The 23,489-nt window shown below is 41.9% G+C and overlaps 1 protein-coding gene across 1 annotated transcript; it reads left to right on the top strand.

Annotated features, from left to right (window-relative positions):
• Window positions 1-6,088: 6,088 nt before the first annotated feature.
• Window positions 6,089-19,395, top strand: LOC112074010 (neoverrucotoxin subunit beta). The gene is made up of 3 exons (XM_024141238.2): window positions 6,089-6,144; window positions 8,183-8,275; window positions 17,382-19,395. The coding sequence occupies exons 2-3, from the start codon at window positions 8,185-8,187 to the stop codon at window positions 18,926-18,928; spliced, it is 1,638 nt and encodes a 545-aa protein (XP_023997006.1). The 5' UTR covers window positions 6,089-6,144; window positions 8,183-8,184; the 3' UTR covers window positions 18,929-19,395.
• The last annotated feature ends 4,094 nt before the right edge of the window (window positions 19,396-23,489 follow it).

Raw genomic sequence — 23,489 nt, 5'->3', positions numbered from 1 at the left:
TAACTGTTGCAATAATTTAACTCACTGTAGTAGCTGACGTGTGAAGTTAAGCATGTCAGCCAGTGGCATGTCACTAGTAAAGATTGTAAGGGGCCTAATGTCAGGGAAATTTCTGTTAAACCCTATTAATGCTTGTGTCACGCCCTGACCTTAGTTCCTTTGTTATGTCTCTATTTTGGTTTGGTCATTGCGTGAGTTGGGGTGGGCGTTCTATGTTTTGTTCTATGTTTTGTATTTCTATGTGTTGGGCCTGGTATGGTTCCCAATCAGAGGCAGCTGTCAATCGTTGTCTCTGATTGAGAACCATACTTAGGTAGCCTGTTCCCACCTGTTGTTTGTGGGTAGTTGTTTTCTGTTTTGTGTATTGCACCTTGCAGAACTGTTCATTTGTCGTTTTGTTGTTTTTGTTCATGTGTTCGTATTTATTAAAAGTAATATGGACACGTACCACGCTGCACCTTGGTCCTCTTCTCCTTCTCCCGACGACAATCGTTACAGCTTGTGTACTAAAATAACTTTCTTTAAGCCTAGTTGTCTAGGAATTAAGGTTGAGATTGTTAAATAAACTAGATCATATGAGATAGAAATTGTGTGTGCATTAGTGCAGGCCTGTTTTTGCTTTCTTTTGTCATTGTAGAATAAGAAGCCTAGTTAAGGAAGTATGACCCCATAATGTCTGTGTCACGTTCCTGACCTGTTTTCCTTGTATTTGTTTAGTATGGTCAGGGCGTGAGTTGGGTGGGCATTCTATGTTTTGTGTTTCTATGTTGGGTTAAATGTGTTGCCTTATATGGTTCTCAATTAGGGGCAGGTGTTATACGTTTCCTCTGATTGAGAACCATATTAAGGTAGGCTGTTCACACCGTTTGTTTGTGGGTGAATGTCTTCCGTGTCTGTCTGTGTACCACACGGGACTGTATTCGTTTGTTCATGTTCGTGCGTTCTTTGTGTTCGTTAAGGTCTGTTTACGTCGTTTTGTTATTTTGTAATTATTCAAGTGTGCTTCGTCTTTCGTTTGTTTAAATAAATTCATTATGTATTCACAACACGCTGCGTTTTGGTCCGATCCTTCTCGCCTCTCCTCATCCGAGGAGGAGGAAGAAAATGACGAACGTTACAGTCTGGGCACTCAGCCAAGAGCTGACAAGCGTAATTTATGGGTTCCTGATAGTCAGACAAAAACTGTGGTTCCTCTGAAATCTACTGAAACCGGAGCAATGTGTTATATCCTGCGCACCAGTGATAAAGCTGTTGTTCTGTTTGGAGCCTGTTTCTGGATGAAAGGTTCATGCTTGTATGTGTGTATATGTGTGGGGGTCGACAACCAAAGGCGATAGCTTGCCCAACTTGGGGAACAGTTGATCTACTGTTAGAGGAAGTATGTCAAATTACATTTTATTGGTCACATACATGTGTTTAGCAAATGTTATTGCAGGTGTTTCTAGCTCCAACAGTGCAGTAATATATAACAAGAAATATCTAACAAATTCACAACAATACACACTAATCTAGAGTAAACAAATGGAATTACATTTACATTTACATTTAAGTCATTTACATTTAAGAATATATAAATATTTGGACAAGCATTGTCAGAGCGGCATATACTAAGATACAGTAGAACAGAATAGAATACAGAATAGAGTATATATATAATAGAATCCCTCCATAAGGCAATCAAACAGTCAAAACGTCAGAATAGAGAAAAAGTGGAGTCGCAATTCAACGGCTCAGACACGAGACGTATGTGGCAGGGTCTACAGACAATCACGGACTACAAAGGGAAAACCAGCCATGTCGCAGATGCCGACGTCTTGCTTCCGGACAAGCAAAACACAACATTCTTTGACCGCTTTGAGGATAACACAGTGCCACCGACGTGACCTGGGACCAAAGACTGTGGAGTCTCCTTCTCCGTGGCCGACGTGAGTAAGACATACGTAAGAATACTGTTCATTGACTACAGCTCAGCATTTAACACCATAGTACCCTCCAAGCTCATCATTAAGCTCGAGGACCTGTGTCTGAACCCCACCCTGTTCAACTGGGCCATGGACTTCCTGACGGGCAGCCACCAGGGTGGTGAAGGTAGGAAACAACACTTACACTTTGCTGATCCACAACACTGGGGCCCAACAAGGGTGCGTACTCAGCACCCTACTGTACTCCCTGTTCACCCATGACTGCGTAGCCACGAACGCCTCCAACTCAATCATCAAGTTTGCAGACGACACACCGGTAGTAGGCCTGATTACCAACAATGACGAGACAGCCTACAGGAGTTGAGGGCCCTGTGAGTTTGGGGTTTGAGTTCGGGTGGTGCGGTCTGCCCAACGCATCACCGGGGGAAAACTACCTGCCCTCCAGGACACGTACAGACCCCGATGTCATCGGAAGACCAAAATCATCAAGGACAACAACCACCTAAGCCACTGCCTGTTCAGCCCGCTATCATCCAGAAGGCGAGGTCAGTACAGGTGCATCAAAACTGGAACCGAGACACTGAAAAACAGCTTCTATCTCAAGGCCATCAGATTGTTAAATATCCATCACTTGCACAGAGGCTGCTGCCCTATATAGACTTGAAATCACTGGCCACTTTAATAAATGGAACACTAGCCACTACTCATCTCATATGTGTATACACTGTATTCTATTCTGTTCTACTGTATCTTAGTATATGCCGCTCTGAAAATGCTTGTCCAAATATTTATATATTCTTAATTCCATTTGTTTACTCTAGATTAGTGTGTATTGTTGTGAATTTGTTAGATATTACTTGTTATATATTACTGCACTGTTGGAGCTAGAAACAAAAGCATTTCACTACACCTGCAATAACATTTGCTAAACACATGTATGTGACCAATAAAATGTAATTTGACATACTTCCTCTAACAGTAGATCAACTGTTCCCCAAGTTGGGCAAGCTATCGCCTTTGGTTGTCGACCCCCACACATATACACACATACAAGCATGAACCTTTCATCCAGAAACAGGCTCCAAACAGAACAACAGCTTTATCACTGGTGCGCAGGATATAACACGTTGCTCCGGTTTCAGTAGATTTCAGAGGAACCACAGTTTTTGTCTGACTATCAGGAACCCATAAATTATGCTTGTCAGCTCTTGGCTGAGTGCCCAGACATTATGGGGCCATACTTCCTTAACTAGGCTTTTTATGCTACAATGACAAAAGAAAGCAAAAACAGGCCTGCACTAATGCACACACAATTTTTATCTCATATGATCTAGTTTATTTAACAATCTCAACCTTAATGCCTAGGCAACTAGGCTGAAAGAAAGATATTTTAGTACACAACCATTAATAAGGTTTAACAGAAATTTCCCTGACACTAGGCCCCTTACAAGCTTTACATACATGAAGGGAACATTTTGACATTTGCGGTATGGTTAGTGAGAAACACCATATTGTGAATGTACGGTCCCTTACCAGACGTCCGCCAACGTTTGTAAAATTTGCGGGCTGTGCCGGGCCGTGCACAGGGGCCAGATCTTTCAGCAAGTCATTGAACGAAGTCTCTCGGACATTTGGTTTCCGTTTTATAAAATTTTAAAATGTTGGGTCATTTTTCCGCTGTCCCGGTAATTCCCACCAGAGGGCAAATGAATCATATTGCAAATGTACAATCATATTGCAAATGTACGTGGCCTTTTCTCCTAAATGGAAAAGATTTTGAAAGACGAAACTTGGTGAGCATAGGTTTGACATAATGGGCAGTTGAAGCCTCAACGATTTTTGATTTATGGCCATTTTTCTGGGATAAAAGGTCAAAATCGAAAATAGAGCGCTAATTTGACCGCTACACGTCAAAGTACATAAACCTACGGTGTCAGGAAAAAAAGAAACAGCCATTTATCTATCGTAATTTAAGATAAATCGTACATTGTACAATTGGTGATGTTCACAAAAATGAGTTTTTTTTCCAAAAAAGTTACAGATCCAGTTGCAGCATGTTCAGACAAACATTTTTTAAGTAGGTTTCGAAGCTCTGCGAGAATTCTGTGATTTTATGTGATTTTATGAAATAACACACACTCATATAACCCTCTGTAAATAAGTAACTTCTTAACATAAAGACTTAAAACTCAATATTATTTAAGAGCCTACCTCATGGAGGATATGTGTTCACTTTCAGCTTCCTGTGTCAACCGGAAGTACCTTAAAATGGTGTCATAGGGGCAGTTTTGAAGGGTTAAAAAGGTCAGATCTTTTCAAAACCTCATATGTGTGATTAGGCAACCCTCATGAACTGTAAAACAGTCATTTCTCCCAACAGATGTCAAAGAAAAGGTTTCTCACACACACGCACACACACACACAGCAAGGATGGAGTGACAAAGTGCGGTGCTTTAAGACACACAGAGCCTGCAATGTCATTACCATTATCTCTAGGCTGTGCCGAGATCAACGAGATGCCCCGCTTGACCGTAGCTTGCTCGGTCTGAGCGCAGCGACAGTGACAAGATAAGGCCCAAAATGAAGCCTGGACCTAAATTTCATTTGGTTTTGGGATCTAAATTTCAATTGCTTTTGGGAGACAGAGAAAGAACCGTTAACCTCTACTTCATCACCCTCCCGGATCCGGGATCCTCCTCATCAGAAAAGCTGACTAGCATAGCCTAGCATAGCGCCACAAGTAAATAATAGCATATAAATATCATGAAATCACAAGTCCAATACAGCAAATGAAAGATAAACATCTTGTGAATCCAGCCATCATTTCCGATTTTTAAAATGTTTTACAGCGAAAACACATGTATTTCTATTAGCTAACCACAATAGCCAAACACACAACCGCATATTTTCATCATGTTTCCACCATAAAAAATATCACCAAAGCAGCCGGAATAATTACAGAGAGCAACGTGAAATACCTAAATACTCATCATAAAACATTTATGAAAAATACATGGTGTACAGCATATTAAAGATAAATATCTTGTGAATCTAGGCACACTAACCTTGACCGTGTGGCATTAACCCTTAACAGTTAAAAGAAGGTGTTTACATCAAACAATTTACAATGACATCTCTCCCCATAGGAAAACATTGCCTGCACCCCTAAATTCAACGTGAAGCCTATGTGGGTTATGAATGTCTTATGAACCTGTCTTCGATGACAATCCATCAGGCCACTATGAGGTCTACCTGTGTCGATTCTAAGCTTCCTGAAGCAACCGATTAAATTCACCCTAAAAGTGTTTTGATATACATAACCTGCAATTGTGAAAATCACTGCATTCAACCCTGTGTAGATCGGTCAATTTTTATCATACAGACTTAAAACTCAGGATTCTGTAACAGCATACCCTAATCAATATATGTGTTTACTTATAGCTTCCTGTGCCAACCGTAAGTGCCTTAAAATGGTGCCATAGATTCAAACATAATCGTTTGTAGTGCTTTCGCTGAAAAGCATATTTGAAATCGGACACTTTGGTGGGATTAACAACAAGATTACCTTTAAAATGAAATAAGACACATGTTTGTTTGAGGAATTTTAATTATGAGATTTCTGCTTTTTGAATTTGGCGCCCTGCACTTTCACTCGCTGTTGTCATATCATCCCGGTAGCGGGATGGCAGCCATAAAAGGTTAATTTCACATTTTCACAAACTTCAACGTTTTTCCTTTCAAATGATATCAAGAATATTGATATTCTTGCTTCAGGTCCTGAGCTACAGGCAGAAAGATTTGGGTATGTCATTTTAGGCAAAAATTGGGAAAAAAGGGTTTGATCCTTTTTTTCCAAACCACATCATTAAAAAGTGTATTTTCCTTTGAAGAGCCGGTTCCTAAGAATTGAGTGGAGCTGCGTGGGTGTGGGAGATTAAAGATCGCAGTGTAATTTGTAATTCCATAGAATGGTGTGTCCAAACTTTTGACTGGTGTGTGTGTGTGTGTTGTGTGTGTGTTGTGTGTGTGTGTGTGTGTGTGTGTGTGTGTGTGTGTGTGTGTGTGTGTGTGTGTGTGTGTGTGTGTGTGTGTGTGTGTGTGTGTGTGTGTGTGTGTGTGTGTATATATATATCCGCTGCAGAAGGCATTTTTCACACAAGCCTTCAGAAAGACGTCGAAACACGGAGACATTCCTGTTCTTCCCTTGAAGACAAGTATCAAGGTAAAATGCTGCTGCTTGCAGTGACGTAATTAATTGTGCGAATGGACAGCTATTGCCTGTGTGTGTGTGTGTGTGTATGTGTGTGTGTGTGTGTGTGTGTGTGTGTGTGTGTGTGTGTGTGTGTGTGGTGTGTGTGTGTGTGTGTGTGTGTGTGTGTTGTGGTTTGTGTGTTTGTGTACATATGTACATATAACATATATACATATATAAACTCAGCAAAAAAGAAATGTCTCTTTTTCAGGACCCTGTCTTTCAAAGATAATTCATAAAAATCTAAATAACTTTACAGATCTTTATTGTAAAAGGTGTATGTATATATGTATTATATATATATATATATATATATATATATATATATATATATATATATATATATACACCCTTTACAATATATTTTTACAATATATATATAACCCTTATATATATATATATCTAAATATATATAATATATATATATATTATATATCTAAATCAAAACTGTGAGTTTCAAAAACACTTAAATTAAAGGAATTTGGTTATTAAAATAGTGAATTGTTTAACCTGTCTAGCCCCCACATTCCACTGAAAAGGCAGCGCGCGAAATTCAAAAAATATTTTTACAAATATTAACTTTCACACATTAACAAGTCCAATTACAAGCAAATGAAAGATAAACATCTTGTGAATCCAGCCAACATGTCCGATTTTTTAAGTGTTTTACAGCGAAAACACAATATAGCATTATATTAGCTTACCACATTAGCCAACCACACAAACGCATTTATCAGCAGCAAAATGTAGCGATTGCAAAAACCAGCAAAATATATAAAATTATTCACTAACCTTGACAAACTTCATCAGATGACAGTCCTATAACATCATGTTACACAATACATATATGTTTTGTTCGAAAATGTGCATATTTAGAGCTACAAATCCTGGTTTTACAATGTGAATATGTAGCCAAACTGCACAAAATTCTCCGGAGATATTTTGGACAGTCACCTGATCTAATCAAAGAACTCATCATAAACTTTACTAAAAAATACATGTTGTACAGCAAATGAAAGATACACTAGTTCTTAATGCAATCGCCGTGTTAGATTTTTTAAAATAACTTTAGTACGACATACAGCTTACGTTATAGCGAGACAGCGCCTGCAATGAGGGCGGAAAATAGAACTAAACATTTTCCACAGAAATACGAAATAACATCATAAATGGTTCCTACTTTTGCTGAGCTTCCATCAGAATCTTGTACAAGGAGTTCTTTGTCCAGAATAAATCGTTGTTTGGTTTTAGAATGTCCTCTTCTCCTGTCGAATTAGCAACCATAGCTAGCCATGTGGCGCAAACGTGCCCAACTTCACCTGACGCAAAGAAAAGAAAATTCCAAAACTCGCAATAAACGTTCAATAAACTGATACAACTCGGTTGAAAAAAACTACTTTATGATGTTTTTATCACATCTATCAAATAAAATCAGAGCCGGAGATATCTAACGTGTATACCGAAAGCTTTTCAGAAGGCAATCTGGGGTTCCTTCTCGCGCCTTCGAATACAATGAAATTTCCAGTCACGTCATTCCAAAAGCTCTTGTTCGGCCTCAGATCAAGCTAGACACCCCATTCCACCTCCCACTGCCTGTTGACATCTACTGGAAGGCGTATGAAGTGCATGTATATCCATAGATTTCAGGCAAATTAATAGGAAGGCCCTGGAACAGAGCCTAATTTTTCACTTCCTGTCAGGAAGTTTGCTGCAAAATGAGTTCTGTTTTACTCACAGATATAATTCAAACGGTTTTAGAAACTTGAGAGTGTTTTCTATCCAATAGTAATAATAATATGCATATTGTACGATCTAGAATAGAGTACAAGGCCGTTTCATTTGGGCACGATTTTTTCCCAAAGTGAAAATAGCGCTCCCTACACACTAACAGGTTAATCGCTGTCAACGATACTTTGTTTGTATTCAATAACCGCAGCGGGTTGTTCTAAATCAGAAACATTGTTGCCAGGAGCTATTACTCAACCTCGTACACTTTTGGTTTTTCCAGTCATGGACTCCAAGCCCATTGAGGTAGCAGCCCTGAGCAGGGCGCTGTATCCTGGCATGCTGTACGACTGTCGCAACGACTCCTTCATCCCAGGTACTGTACTCCATGTTCCATAATAACAGCAATAATAGTAGCCTAATGTAATAATAATAATGCAATCATTCGGCGTAGTCGTCTCGCATGTGACAAATAAAAGTTGATTTGATTTGATCTCCTTTGTCTTGATCGCATTGAGGGAGAGGTTATTGCCCTAGCACCACACAGCCAGGTCTCTGACCTCCTCTCTATAGGCTGTCTCATCGTTGTCGGTGATCAGGCCTACCACTGTTGTCATCTGCAAACTTAATGATGGTGTTGGAGTCGTGCCTGGCCATGCAGTCATGAGTGAACAGGTAGTACAGGAGAGGACTGAGCACCCACCACTAAGGGACCCAGTGTTGAGGATCAGCGTAGAGGATGTGTTGTTACCTACCCTGTAACCTACCACCTGATGTCCAGGATACAGTGTTAGAGGGGGGTGTTTAGTCCCAGGGTCCTTAGCTTAATGATGAGCTTTGAGGGCATTATAGTGTTGAATGCTGAGCTGTAGTCAATGAATAGCATTCTCACATAGGTGCTCATTTTGTCCATTTGGGAAAGGGCAGTGTGGAGTGCAATAGAGATGACATAATCTGTGGATCTGTGGGGGCAGTATGCAAATTGGAGTGGGTCTAGAGTTTCTGGGATAATGGTGTTGATGTGAGCCATGACCAGCCTTTCAATGCACTTCATAGCTACAGACGTGAGCGCTACGGGTTGGTAGTCATTTAGACAGGTTACCTTAGTGTTCTTGGGCACAGGGACTATGGTGGCCTGCCCCATAAAGGTTTACCTTCAGACACTGTTTAGATGTATAGTTTCTTACTGACACTGGGGCTTTTTGAGCTTTGCTATTGGTTTCTTTCTTTGCTGGCTCTTCTCCCACTTCTTATGGAGACTCTTCGGGTAGGCTCGCTCAATATAAATGGCGCCAGAGATGCGGGAAAGAGGAGTGTGTTGGGTGAATATGTAAAACAAACAAAAAAGTACAGGTGTTGTTTCTGCAGGAGACACATGGTGATGTGTTGAATGAAGTCGATTGGGGGCTCTGGTGGAAAGGGGCAAGTGTGTTGAGCCATGGAACAAATCTTAGTGCAGGGGTGGCAGTCCTTTTTGCACCGGGTCTGGCTGTAAAAATTTGCTCCTCAAAGGAGGTGTGTAGGGGCAGGTTGCTTGTTGTTAAAGCAGAAATTAACAACATGGGCTTTGTCTATATAAATGTGTATGCGCCTAATACAGGGAGAGAAAGAGGGGTTCTATTTGGGAGTCTTAGACAGGAACTCTTACAGGTAGCGCCTGAGGAGACGCTGGTGGTCTGAGGGGACTGGAACTGTACAATAGATTTGAAAAAACACAGAAATGGGGAAGAGCCTCATTCAGTGTCAGTGGGAGTGTTACGCGACATCTTTAAACTTTCAGTGATACCCATCCCGGATCCGGGAGCATCCTCATCAAAAAGCTGACTAGCATAGCCTAACCTAACGGGACAGGGATATCATATAATATAATTTCATGAAATCACAAGTCCAATACAGCAAATGAAAGATAAACATCTTGTGAATCCAGCCATCATTTCCGATTTTTAAAATGTTTTACAGCGAAAACACAATATGTATTTATATTATTAGCTAACCACAATAGCCAAACACACAACGGCATGTTTTCACCATGTTTCCACTGCATAGGTAGCTTTCACAAAACCCACAAATAGAGATAAAATTTATCACTAACCTTGAACAACTTCATCAGATGACAGTCTTATAACATCATGTTATACAATACATTTATGTTTTTTTCGAAAATGTGCATATTTGAGGTATAAATCATAGTTTTACATTGCAGCCACCATCACAAATAGCACCAAAGCAGCCAGAATAATTACAGAGAGCAACGTGAAATACATAAATACTCATCATAAAACATTTATGAAAAATACATGGTGTACAGCAAATGAAAGATAAACATCTTGTGAATCCAGCCAATATTTCCGATTTTTTAAGTGTTTTACAGCGAAAACACAATATAGAATTATATTAGCTCATCACAATAGCCAAACACACAACGCCATTTATCCACCGCCAACATAGCTTTCGCAAAAACCAGCAATAGATATAAAATTAATCACTAACCTTTGGACAACTTCATCAGATGACAGTCTTATAACATCATGTTAAACAATACATTTATGTTTTGTTGGAAAAGGTGCATATTTAGAGCTGCAAATCGTGGTTATACGTCGTGAATACGTAGCAACAATTCACCAGAATCTCCGGAGATATTTTTGGACACTCACCTAATCTAACCAAAGAACTCATCATAAACTTTACATAAAAATACTAGTTGTATGGCAAATGAAAGATACACTGGTTCTTAATGCAACCGCTGTGTTAGATTTTTTTAAATAACTTTACCACAACATACAGCATGCAATATTGTGAGACAGCGCTCTCCAATTCTCCGCCGTGTTGGAGCCAACATATTCCACAGAAATACGAAATAACATCATAAATTTTGTCTTACTTTTGCTGAGCTTCCATCAGAATGTTGTGCAAGGAGGCCTTGGTCCAGAATAAATCGTTGTTTGGTTTTAGAATGTCCATTTCTTCTGTCGAATTAGCAACTTTGGCTAGCCATGTCGAGCTCACGTGTCCTTCATCTCTTGGCGCAATCAACAAAAAATTCCAAAATTCCCAATAAACGTCGACTAAACTGGTCAAACTCGGTTGAAAATCCATCTTTATGATGTTATTATCATATGTATCCAATAAAATGAGAGCCGGAGCAATTCGTAGTGTATACCGAACGCTTTTCAGAAGACAATGTGAGGTTCCCCTGCGCGCCGTCGAAAACTGACAAAAGACCGGACCTGCCACTCCAAAAGGTCTTATTCGGCCTCACATCAAGCTAGACACCCCATTCAACCTTCTACTGCCTGTTGATATCGAGTGGAAGGCGTATGAAGTGCATACAGATCGATAAATAAAATCCAGTTGAATAGGCAGGCCCTGACACAGCCTCATTTTCAGATTTTTCACTTCCTGTATGGAAGTTTGCTGCCAAATGGGTTCTGTTTTACTCACAGATATAATTCAAACAAAAGTTTTAGAAACTTCAGAGTGTTTTCTATCCAATAGTAATAATAATATGCATATTGTATGATCTAGAACAGAGTACGAGGCCATTTAATTTGGGCACGATTTTTTCCAAAGTGAAAATAGCGCCCCCCTATTCACAAGAATTAATCAGTTCGACCTAGTGGATGTTTGGAGAACTAAACATCCAAACACAAGACAGTATACATGGGTGAAGGTTTTCGGGGCTAGGGTGAGTGCAGCCCAACTTGATCGCATTTACATGTCTAGGAATCGGAGCAACAGGCTGTTGGGCGCTACCATTCTCCCAGTGGGGTTTTCGGGTCACCACATAACCATGGCTCGGCTGTCTATTTCACCAGGGCCCCGGCAGGCATCCTATTGGAAGTTCAATGTAAAGCTCTTACAAGATGCAACCTTTTGCTCAGGTTTCCAGACCTATTGGGAAAGGTGGGGGCAGCGAAGAGAGGAGTATGAGTCTCTGAGTCAATGGTGGGATGTGAGGAAAGTCCATATTCTGTCTTTTCTGTCAACAGTACACAGCTCTCTCATCCTCAGAGGCTAGGAGAGTATTGGGGGTACTAGAGCGTTGTATTATTGAGATAGTGGGGCAAGGCAATGTAGGCCTCCAGGCTAATTTAGCCGAATTACGTAGGGAACTGGGCAGTTTTTTCCATGTTAAAGCAAAGGGAGCACATGTAAGAGCTAGGTTCTCCATGCTCAAGGAGATGGAGGCTCCCAGCTCCTTCTTCTTTGGTGTGGAAAGACAGAGCAGTGAAGCCAAGGGTATGCATTCTCTACGGCTGTCTGATGGGTGGGTGACCTCTGTGGTAGGTGAGATGCGGGAGCGGACTGTGGAGTTTTATACTGAGTTGTATAGGGCAGAAGTGTGTGATCCTATGTGTGCTCAGGTTTTGTTCGCAGGACTCCGTCAGCTCTCTCTGGCACAGAGGGATGAAATGGACATTCCTCTGTTGTCCCATGAACTGGCAAAAGCCGTAACCCAGATGTCCCCCGGTCATGCAACCCCCGGGGGTTGATTTATAAATAATTCTGGGGAATAATTGGACAGGATTTCTTTTGCGTGTTGCGTGAATGCGTCGGGGTAGGAGAGTTGCCGATGAGCTGCCGTCGGGCGGCTCGGACTCTCCTGCCCATAAAAGGGGACTTGTGTGAACTTAAGAACTGGAGGCCTGTGGCATTACACTGAGCGGACAACAAGATATTTGCCAAGGTCCTCTCTAACAGGATGAAGTCCCATTTGGACTCGATAGTACATAAAGACCAAAAATACTGTGTACCGGGACGCTCAATCACGGACAACTTGTTCTTAATCAGGGACATGTTGGACTTGTCGAGAGGTTCAAATGTGAACTTTGGACTGGTCTCTTTAGATCAAGAGAAGGCTTTTGATAAAGTGGACCATGAGTATCTGTTTAATGTGATGTTTGGGTTTGGGAAGAGTTTTTTGACCTGTGTGAAGCTGTTGTATGCTGGGGCGTCATGTATGGTCAAGGTGGAAGGGGGGCTCAGTAGGCCAGTCTGGGTGAGATGGGGCATTAGACAAGGATGCCCTCTATCTGGGCAGTTATACACATTAGCCATTGAGACTTTTTTGGGACTGCTACGCAGGAGACTGCAGGGATTGTGCTGGACAGGCATGGATGTGGTGACAGGCATAGCAGTGTCAGCATATGCAGATGACGTTTCTGTGATGGTCAGGGATGGTCAGGATATGCAGGCACTAGAGACTAGTCTGAAGGTGTACGAGGGAGCTTCTTCAGCTAAGGTGACCTGGGCCAAGAGCAAAGTTCTGTTATGTGGGGCATGGGGAGATAGGGCTCCTCCTCTGCTTCCAGAGGGTTTACAGTGGGGTTGTGACGGGCTTAAAGTGTTGGGGGTGTACCTGGGCTCGGAGAAGTGGTTCAGGAAGAACTGGGAGGGGCTGTCACAGGCAGTGGTGTCAAGACTGGCCAGGTGGAGGAGGCTCCTGTCCCAAGTGTCATACAGAGGGAGGGTGCTGATAAACAACAACCTGGTGGCATTTTCCTTGTGGCATAAACTGGCTGAATCAGGCAGGGGTGTCCTTTCTGTGTAACGAAAGAAACTGTGATTCATGTGTTTTCTGTCTGCACCAGGTTAATGCAACCGCTGTGTCAGATTTCAAAAAGCTTTACGGCAAAAGCACAATATTCAATAATCTGAGAACAGCGTTCAGCAACAAAAGGAAGTCATACAGTTACCCGCCAACTCGTGCAGTCAACGAAACTCATAAATAGTATTATAAATCTTCACTTACCTTTACTGATATTCATCGGAATGCACTCCCAGGACTCCCACTTCCACAAGAAATGTTTGTTTTGTTCGGTAATGGCCATCATTTATGTCCAAATAGCTATTTTTGTTAGTGTGTTTGGTAAACATATCCAAAGTCAGGAAGCGCGTTCACTAAAAGCAGATGAAATGTCAAAAAGTTCCGTAACAGTCAATAGAAACATGTCAAACGATGAATTGAATCAATCTTTAGAATGTTTTTAACATAAATCTTCAATAACGTTCCAACCGGAGAATTCCATTGCCTTCAGATGTGCGATGGAACAGAACTGCCTCTCATGTGAACGTGCATGGTCAGAGCATGGTCACCTCATGGCAGACCTGACTCATTCCTGTCTCCTTCGGCCCCACTTCACAGTAGAGGCATCAGACAAGGTTCTACAGACAGTTGACACCTAGTGTAAGTCCTAGGAAGTGCAAATAGATCCATATCCCACTGTGTATTCAATAAGGGCAGGGTTGAAAATCGACCAACCTCAGATTTCTCACTTCCTGTTTGGATTTCTTCTCAGGTTTTTGCCTGCCATATGAGTTCTGTTATACTCACAGACATCATTCAAAACGTTTTAGAAACTTCAGAGTGTTTTCTATCCAATACTAATAACAATATGCATATATTAGCAACTGGGACTGAGGAGCAGGCAGTTTACTATGGGCACCTCTGGGCACCTTTCATCCAAGCTACTCAATACTGCACCTGCAGCCTAAGAAGACTTTTCGTCACGTTTTAGTGAACCGTGCTTTGTGACTTTGGAATTGTTTACCAAACGCGCTAACCAAAGTAGCTAATTGGACATAAATAACGGACATTATCGAACAAATCAAGCATTTCTTGTGGACCTGGGATTTCTGGGACTGCATTCTGATGAAGTTCATCAAAGGTAAGGAAACATTTATCATGTATTTTCTGGTTTCTGTTGAGTCCAACATGGCGGTTAATTTGACTCTTGTTCTGAGCTCCGTCTCAGATTATTGCATGGTTTGCTTTTTCCGTAAAGTTTTTTTGAAATCTGATTCAGCAGTTGCATTAACGTCTTATGTCTGCAATCCCGGTAACGGAATGATATGACAACAGCCAGTGAAAGTGCAGGGCGCCAAATTCAAAATAACAGAAATCTCATAATTAAAATTTCTCAGACATACATGTGTCTTATACCATTTTAAAGGTAATCTTGTTGTTAATCCCGCCAAAGTGTCCGATTTCAAATATGCTTTCAGCGAAAGCACTACAAATGATTTTGTCAGGTCACACCAAACCACAATAAGCACAGCCATTTTTCCTGCGAAAGATATCAGTCACAAAAAGCACAAATAGAGATAAAATTAATCACTAACCTTTGACGATCTTCATCAGATGACACTCATAGGACTTCATGTTACACAATACATGCATGTTTTGTCTGATAAAGTTCATATTTATATTAAAAAAATCAGAGTTTACATTGGCGCGTTACATTCACTAGTTCCAAAAACATCCAGTGATAGTGCATAGCCACATCGTTTCAACAGAAATACTCATCATAAATGTAGATGATAGTACAAGTTATACACATGGAATTATAGATATACCTCTCCTTTAAGAACAAGTGTATCTTTAATTCTATGTAAAAAATGTATCTTTCATCAAAGTTTATGATGAGAATTTATGTTATTTGACGTGGCTCTCTGCAATTTCTCCAGATATTTTGGAGGCATTTCTGAACTTGGCGCCAATGTAAACTGAGGTTTTTGGATATAAATATGAACATCGAACAAAACATCGAACAAAACATATATGTATTGTGTAACATGAAGTCCTATGAGTGTCATCTGATGAAGATCATCAGAGGTTAGTGAGGCCTTCTCCTTAAAACTTCTTATGGCTGCAATCCCGTTAATGGGATGATATGACAACAGCCAGTGAAAGTGCAGGGCGCCAAATTCAAAACAACAGAAATCTCATAATTAACATTCCTCAAACATAAATGTGTCTTATACCATTTTAAAGGTAATCTTGTTGTAAATCCAGCCACAGTGTCCGATTTCAAAAAGGCTTTACGACGAAAGCAAACCAAACGATTATGTTACTTCAGAGCCAAGTCACAGAAAAACACAGCCATATTTCCAGCCAAAGAGAGGAGTCACAAAAAGCAGAAATATAGATAAAATGAATCACTAACCTTTGATGATCTTCATAAGATGACACTCATAGGACTTCATGTTACACAATACATGTATGTTTTGTTCGGTAAAGTTCATATTTATATCCAAAACATCTGAGTTTATATTGGTGCGTTATGTTCAGTAGTTCCAAAACATCCGGTGATTTTGCAGAGTCACATCAATTTACAAAAATAGTCATCATACATGTTGATGAAAATACAAGTGTTATACATGGAATTTTAGATCCACTTCTCCTTAATGCAACCGCTGTGTCAGATTCTTTTTTAACTTTACGGAAAAAGTAAACCTTGCAATAATCTGAGTACGGCGCTCAGACGACAAATCAACCCAAAGAGATATCCACCATGTTGGAGTCAACAGATGTCAGAAATAGCATCACAAATATTCACTTACCTTTGATGATCTTCATCAGAATGCACTCCCAGGAATCCCAGTTCCACAATAAATGTTTGTTTTGTTCGATAATGTCCATCATTTATGTCCAACTTCCTCCATGTTGTTTGCACGTTCAGTACACAATCTAAACTCACGACGCACGTGCAAGTCCAGCGGAAAGTACGGACGAAAAGTCCAAAAAGTTCCGTTACAGTCCGTAGAAACATGTCAAACGATGTATAGAATCAATCTTTAGGATGTTTTTAACAGAAATCTTCAATAATGTTCCAACCGGAGAATTCCTTTGCCTTCAGACATGCGATGGAACGCAGCTAACTCTCACATGAACGCGCATGGTCAGCGCATGGTCAGCTCGTGGCACTCTGGGAGAGACCTTACTCAATCTCCTCTCAATCGCCCTCACTTCACAGTAGAAGCATCAAACAAGGTTCTAAAGACTGTTGACATCTAGTGAAAGCCTTGGGAAGTGCAACATGATCCCATTTCCACTGTATCTTGGATAAGCAAAGAGTTGAAAATCCAACTTCCTAGTTGGATTTTTTCTCAGGTTTTTGCCTGTCATATGAGTTATGTTACACTCACAGACATCATTCAAACAGTTTTAGAAATGTCAAAGTGTTCTCTATACACATATACTGATAATATGCATATCCTAGGATCTGGGCCTGAGTAGCAGGCAATTTACTCTGGGAACGCTTTTCATCCGGACGTGAAAATACTGCCCCTACCCCAAAGAAGTTAATGGGATGGTCTCTGCGTGCCTTAGGGTTGAGTTTGAGTACTATAGAATGATAAAAAAGTGTGGAGATGTTTCAGGAGATATGGTGTGTTGGGGGGGGGGGCTGTCTGTATAGCTGGGGAAGATGTTTTGGATGTACGGTTGTAGAAGTGGATATTGTTTTGGGTATTGTGATGTTGGTTTGTATCATGTGGTAGATGGAAAGGTGAGTATGGTACATGTATGCAGTACATATATTTTGTTTATTTATTTTTAAGTGGGGGTAAGTTTTTTAAATGAAATGAGAAAGTTTCAGTAAAGAAAGACAAAAAGTCAAGTCTCTCTCTCTCTCTCTCTCTCTCTCTCTCTCTCTCTCTCTCTCTCTCTCTCTCTCTCTCTCTCTCTCTCTCTCTCTCAGGTGTCACCCTCTGGGACACTGATGCTATAAAAAGAAACCTTGATGTCCATCAACATCCAAGCTCAGATTTCACAATCTCAACCTCCAACTCCTTGATGGTGAAGTCCAATCTGCTGGACGTGAGTGCTTCACTGAAGGCCAGCTTCATGGGGGGACTGATAGAGGTGGAGGGGTCAGCGAAGTATCTGAAGGATGACGTCTCCTCTGCAAGGCAGTGCAGGGTCACTATGAAATGCAGCAAGACTGTTCGCTACGAGCAGCTGACCATGAGCAACCTGGGTAAGATTACCTACCCCTGGGTGCTTGATAAGCATACAGCCACTCACATCATCACAGCCGTGCTGTACGGGGCTCAAGCCTTCATGGTTTTCGACCAGATGGCTTCTACAGAAGAACAGAAGCAGGAGATCCAGGGGACCCTGCATATGATGGTCAAGAAGATCCCTATGTTCTCCATCGAAGGGGAGGGAAAGGTGCAATTGACAGAAGAGGAGAAGACGACTGCAGATCGGTTCAGCTGCAGGTTCCACGGCGATTTTGATATAAAACAGAATCCCACCACTTACCTGGAAGCCATCGAGGTGTATAAAACTCTACCGGGGTTGCTGGGGGAGAAGGGGGAAAAGGCTGTGCCTGTGAAAGTGTGGCTCTACCCTATGATGAAGCTGCACTCCAACGCTGCTCAGCTGTTGCGAGAGGTCAGCGTGGATCTGGTCTCCCAGGTCGAGAAGGTGCTGGACTTGTTCAAAGAGGTCAACGTGAGAGCAAATGACATGATCGGCGACAGCTTTCTCAACCAGTTTGAAGATCTGAAAGACAAACTGGGACAGTTCCAGCAGAATTTCCTGCAGTATAAAACAGTGTTTGAGAAAGCTGTGTCCAGGGTCCTGCCAGCTATCCGGGGGGGCGGAGAAAAGGAGCAGAAGCTGGTTGATATACTGAACACCCACAATGATTCTCAATTCACCAGCAGCAAGATGAAGAAGTGGCTGGACGAGAAGGAGATTGAAATGAACCTGTTGAGATCCTACACTGATATGCTGAAAGACTTTCCCATCATGAACTCAAGAGTCAAACTTTTCAAAGTCCTCTTCGATCCCATGATTGAGACTGTCGTCTGCTTCACCTTCACCTCTCTGCAAAACAAAGAGCCATATCTCTCTAACCTGACCCAGTGCCTCCAATCTGATGATTTCAGGAAGCTGGAGAAGAATTATAGTTTTGTACCAAGTGCCCCTGAAGAGGAGACCCAGCCATGGTACACCTCCCCTGAGCTCTCAAAGAAAATTAGAGATATCATTCCGCAGTTCTGCGTTATTTCAGAGAATCATCAAACCGACAATAAATTCAGATTCATTGTGGCCTCGATCTCAGACCCCTCTGATCCCGGAGTCTCCATTCGCACGTACCGCTGTGGGGAAAGAGTGGATTTCCAATCGATGCTCCAACACCTCATGGGGACTGAAATGTTTGGACCACACAAAGTGGAGGAGAGAGCAGTGAAGACAGCAGCTGAGACAGGCACAGAGCCAGGTCAGGAGAAGTGAACAGCCACGGACACACCTGACACATCAGGGCTGCAGGCTGCTTGTGCAGCCAGTGCGGAGACTGAGCTTTTGCCTTTGTTTTTATTTCAGTGTAACAATCTGTCCAGCGTGTGAAGAAACCACTTCACTTTCTTTCTTCTGTCCAGTATTCTCTTTCTTTTGAAAAGTCTTTCTAAATATTGTTTCAACAACATTTTTTTCCATCTGTTTTCTGATTTGTCTCTCTCAATGCTCTATTAGGATGAGGTGGAGGGGTGTGGGGGGGATTTAAAACTCAACTCCCAACAGACTGGTTTGTAAAAAAAATAACTCAATACTGAAACAATAAGCAGCTTAGAAATGACTGATAACTCAATTTATATTATTTTAACACAAGTCTATATATGGGGAAATGTAATGGCCTATCTGTACACCTGCAAATCAATCCACGATTCACTAATAAATAAAGTACATTTCTTTGAAATTCACCATTGTCTTTGTGTGTCATTTGGTCACGGTTGAGAATGTATGTAGCCTGGGGGTCTGAATGACTAGGGTGTTATGGGGTACCACGTGCACCAGTTCAATCCCCAGGTGCACCAGTTCAATCACCAAGTGCACAGGCTGGACTTAGTGCAATGAGAGAGAAGTATGACCTTTATGCCCTAGTCGGCTGGCCCTCGCTACATGTTCGTCGTCAGACCCACTGGCTCCAGGTCATCTACAAGGCTATGCTAGGTAAAGTGCCGCCTTATCTTAGTTCACTGGTCACGATGGCTACACCCACCCGCAGCACGCGCTCCAGCAGGTGTATCTCACTGATCATCCCTAAAGCCAAAACCTCATTTGGACGCCTTTTCCTTCCAGTTTCCTGCTTGCTGCCTGAGCTTGGAACGAATTTGCAAAATCTCTGAAAGTTGGAGACTTTTCAATCTCCCTCAACAACTTTAAACATCTGCTTATCCGAGCAAGCTAACCGATCGCTGCGCTGTACATAGTCCATCGGTTATTAGCCAGCCCAATTACCTACCTCACCCCCATACTGCTTTTATTTAATTTCTTTCTGCTCTTTTGCACACAGTATCTCTACTTGCACATGATCATCTGATGATTTATCACTCCAGTGTTAATCTGCTAAATTGTAATTATTCGATTTTATTGCCTACCTCCAATGCCTTTTGCACACATTGTTATATAGATTCTCTTCTTTTTCTACCATGTTATTGACTTGTTTAGTTGTTTACTCCATGTGGTAACTTGTGTTGTTGTCTGTTCACACTGCTATGCTTTATCTTGGCCAGGTCGCAGTTGCAAATGAGAACTTGTTCTCCAACTAGCTACTGGTTAAATAAAGGTGAAATAAAAATAAATAAATAAAAACTCCATAAGTTGACCAATGGCGCCCTCAAGTGACCTTTCCCGGTAGTGGGGTGCTCCCAAAGCGGGCATGGAAGTCTGGATGCTCCCTAAAAGCATTTAAAACCGTTTTGAAAATCGTGAATGGTAACCCAAAACATGAAACATAGAATATTTTCGTGAAGAAAAAACATAGTGCAATGAACAGATATGTCTGGACTTAGTCGTTTTTCTGAACTTTTTAAAAAACCTCCATTAATCACTCAGGCCGTGGGGTCTCCCATAGTGGGCATGGAGGTCTGTATGCCCCCTAAATGCATTTAAAACCGTTTTGAAAATTGTGCCTGGTAACCCAAAAATAAAACCAGGTGCACGGTTGGACTTAGTCTCTAGAGCGAAAGGAAAAAGTGGGCACTCTGTCACTTTTTTGACCAATTTCTGAAATGTTCAAATAATTATTAAAAATACTTCCCGAGGGGCTAGAGGTCCCAAATTTTGGCTCATACCCTCTCTCGTGATGGCCAACAATTACCCCTGTTCAGCTATTGGCCCCGCCATCCCACTTCTTTCCAAAAATTTAAACATGATTTTCTATTAAAATGTTTTATTGAAAAACGGTTTTAACTAGATGTAAGTAAATGCTGATTGACAATAAAGTATTATTTTGATGTATGTAAAAAAAATATGGTATGCAATTCCTATGTAGAGAAGGTTCTCTCTGGKAGTTGTTCAATATGACTTCAACTTGTACAGGGCACTCTTGTAAAATAGATGTTTAATCTCAATGTGACTCCCTGTTTAAATAAAAGTTAAATACAATTTAAAAAAACATCAACACAAACACAGGATATGGGGTACACATGGTATCACATCATTACATACTAGGCCCTACTGCACCATTCCAGCATCTGGAATTGACTCAACATGTTTGAGGTGGGGGATCAATACATGTGGGGGAAGAGGTGGCTGTCGAATGTATGATTCTGATNACATGTGGGGGAAGAGGTGGCTGTCGAATGTATGATTCTGATATGTACAGTTAAGTTCATTGTATGTGTGTGGGGGAGGGGGGGGGCGTCCATGTTTGTGTCCGTACTCTGAGGTGTGTTTGAATATGAATGAGCAGCAGTGTTGTGATGTGTCCTATCCCGTCCTTGCAGAGTGATCTTCCTTGGCCTCATCACATGTCTCAGTGGCTCCTCCACGGTACAGCCCCCACACTCATCGCTAGAGATCGAACTTCAGACTCCCTCCAAAACCACTGAACCCCTCAACACACCGAAAAAGATTACGGTGCACACCCTTAGAGGGAGCCGAAACAGGATAACTCCCTCCAAACTCACAAAGACACAGAGGAGGAGGAACTATCCAACACCCAGGGAGAGAGAACGAGTGACCTCAGTCGAACACAGTCAGAAAGAGGAGGTGGAAGAGGCGTTAGATAGAGGAGGAGGTTACCCCAGAGGCAATTCCTCCTGTTCATGTGAGCAAGAAAGAGCAGAAGGCTTCTGATCAGCCAAATGGCAGGCAGAGGGAGAGGTCATAGTGATTCACACCCACAGAGAGAAAGACAACCTCTTGGTTGAGATGAACCACACAGAGGTAGAGGCAGAGGGCCTTCAGTGCTAGCCAGTCAGCCTGCCTGTTCTGATCCTCAAGTCAATTGTATTTAAATTCATGTTCATTAAAGATTTTTATTCAAGAATTTAAAAGTCCCATTTACTTAATGATCATTTTTCACTGTCTTCAACCCTCAAGAACCAGCGTGAGTCTGGGTCGCCCTTTTACTGGGCAAACACAACTTGCATATCGTCATAGACTAGGCCGAAACGTTAATCGTTTAACCTTTGCTTGAATAAAACAATGCATTTTTTATAGTGAGGAAGCGTTGCGCTTTTTCCTTTTCTATGATGATTAAAGTTTTTGGTTGCACCTCAACTCAAATTGGTTGAGCGCCCTTTGTTTTTTTTATGTCAAATAATACATTTTTTATTTATTTAAGTAAATTATTAAAAGCATTCAAATTGGGATGTTTCCCAGGTATTTACACAACCTACTCCACACTTGCAAAGTGAAAGTTTATAGAAAAGTTCTGAAATTAAGTAGTAACCAGAAGAAAAGCAGAATTGAGTCCAATTTATAATGCAAATAATTTAATGGTCTATGGTTCAATCCCATTTCTGAATGTCTGATGAATAATTAATATTGTTCCTCCTCTTCCTTGTGGCAGGCGCAGCAGCACACTGCCCTCCAAAGCCTGCAAAAAAATCGCCGGACTGCCCCTTTCCTAGCTCTGCATGGAACATCCAGTGTCACGTCCTTGGTGACGTGTTGGGTGACATCCGGAATGACCACAGCAACATTCTCTGGAAAGGGAAAAAATAGGAACAGGATGTAAACAAATGCAAACCGTAGGTTCTAAACACTGGCCAGTTGAAAGGTTCTACTAAGATGCCATGACAAACGGCACCTGTCAGAGTGCTCTCTAAGTGTTACTCACCTGCTTGGATGTCAGCTGGCAGAGTGGCGAAGACGGCCATCATGAGAGTCCTTTCTTCAGGTGTGACGTCCACAACCTCCAAGAGGGAAGAGATGGGCTCTGCCTCTGTGTAAGTGGTGATGTCTTTAACCTCCAGGTGGGAAGATGCCGGGTCTGCCTCTATGTTAGGTTGGGTGTCCACAACCTCCAGGTGGGAAGAAGCCTGGTCTTCCTCTGTATTAGGGGCGATGTCCACAACCTCCAGGTGGGAAGAAGCCTGGTCTGCCTCTGTGTTAGGGGTGATGTCTTTAACCTCCAGGTGGGAAGAAGCCTGGTCTGCCTCTGTGTTAGGGGTGATGTCCACAACGCTTCCCAGGTAGGGAAGAAGCTGGGTCTGCCTCTAGAGGTGATGTTCACAACCTCCAGGTGGAAGAACCGGGTCTGCCTTCTTGTGTGTAGTGGTGAATGTCCTCATCCTAACCCAGGTGGGAAGAAGCTGGGTCTGGCCTCTGTTTTTGGGGTGATGGTCCACAACCTCCAGGTGGGTAAAAAAGCCTGGTCTGCCTCTGTTTTTGGGGGTGAATGTCCACAAACCTGCAGTGGGCAAAGAAACCCGGGGACTAGCTCTGTGTTTGGGGTGATCGTTCACAACACACTCCAGGTGGAGAGAAGAAATCCGGTGCTGGAGATTATGGGTAAGACGAAACAACATCCTGGGATTGCGCTCTACTGACTGACAGGCAATGG

Source organism: Salvelinus sp. IW2-2015, unplaced genomic scaffold (genome assembly GCF_002910315.2).
Source record: "Salvelinus sp. IW2-2015 unplaced genomic scaffold, ASM291031v2 Un_scaffold2461, whole genome shotgun sequence".
Classification (NCBI taxonomy): Eukaryota; Metazoa; Chordata; class Actinopteri; order Salmoniformes; family Salmonidae; genus Salvelinus; species Salvelinus sp. IW2-2015.
The sequence above is the reverse complement of the archived record's forward strand: the minus strand, read 5'-3'. Positions and strand labels throughout refer to the sequence as shown.

Bases quoted from the DNA above. Each gene is read 5' to 3' on its own strand.
- LOC112074010 (XM_024141238.2), top strand. From the start codon at position 8,185: ATGGACTCCAAGCCCATTGAGGTAGCAGCCCTGAGCAGGGCGCTGTAT. The intron at 8,276-17,381 runs GTACTGTACTCC...TCTCTCTCTCAG, and splicing joins CAACGACTCCTTCATCCCAG to GTGTCACCCTCTGGGACACT.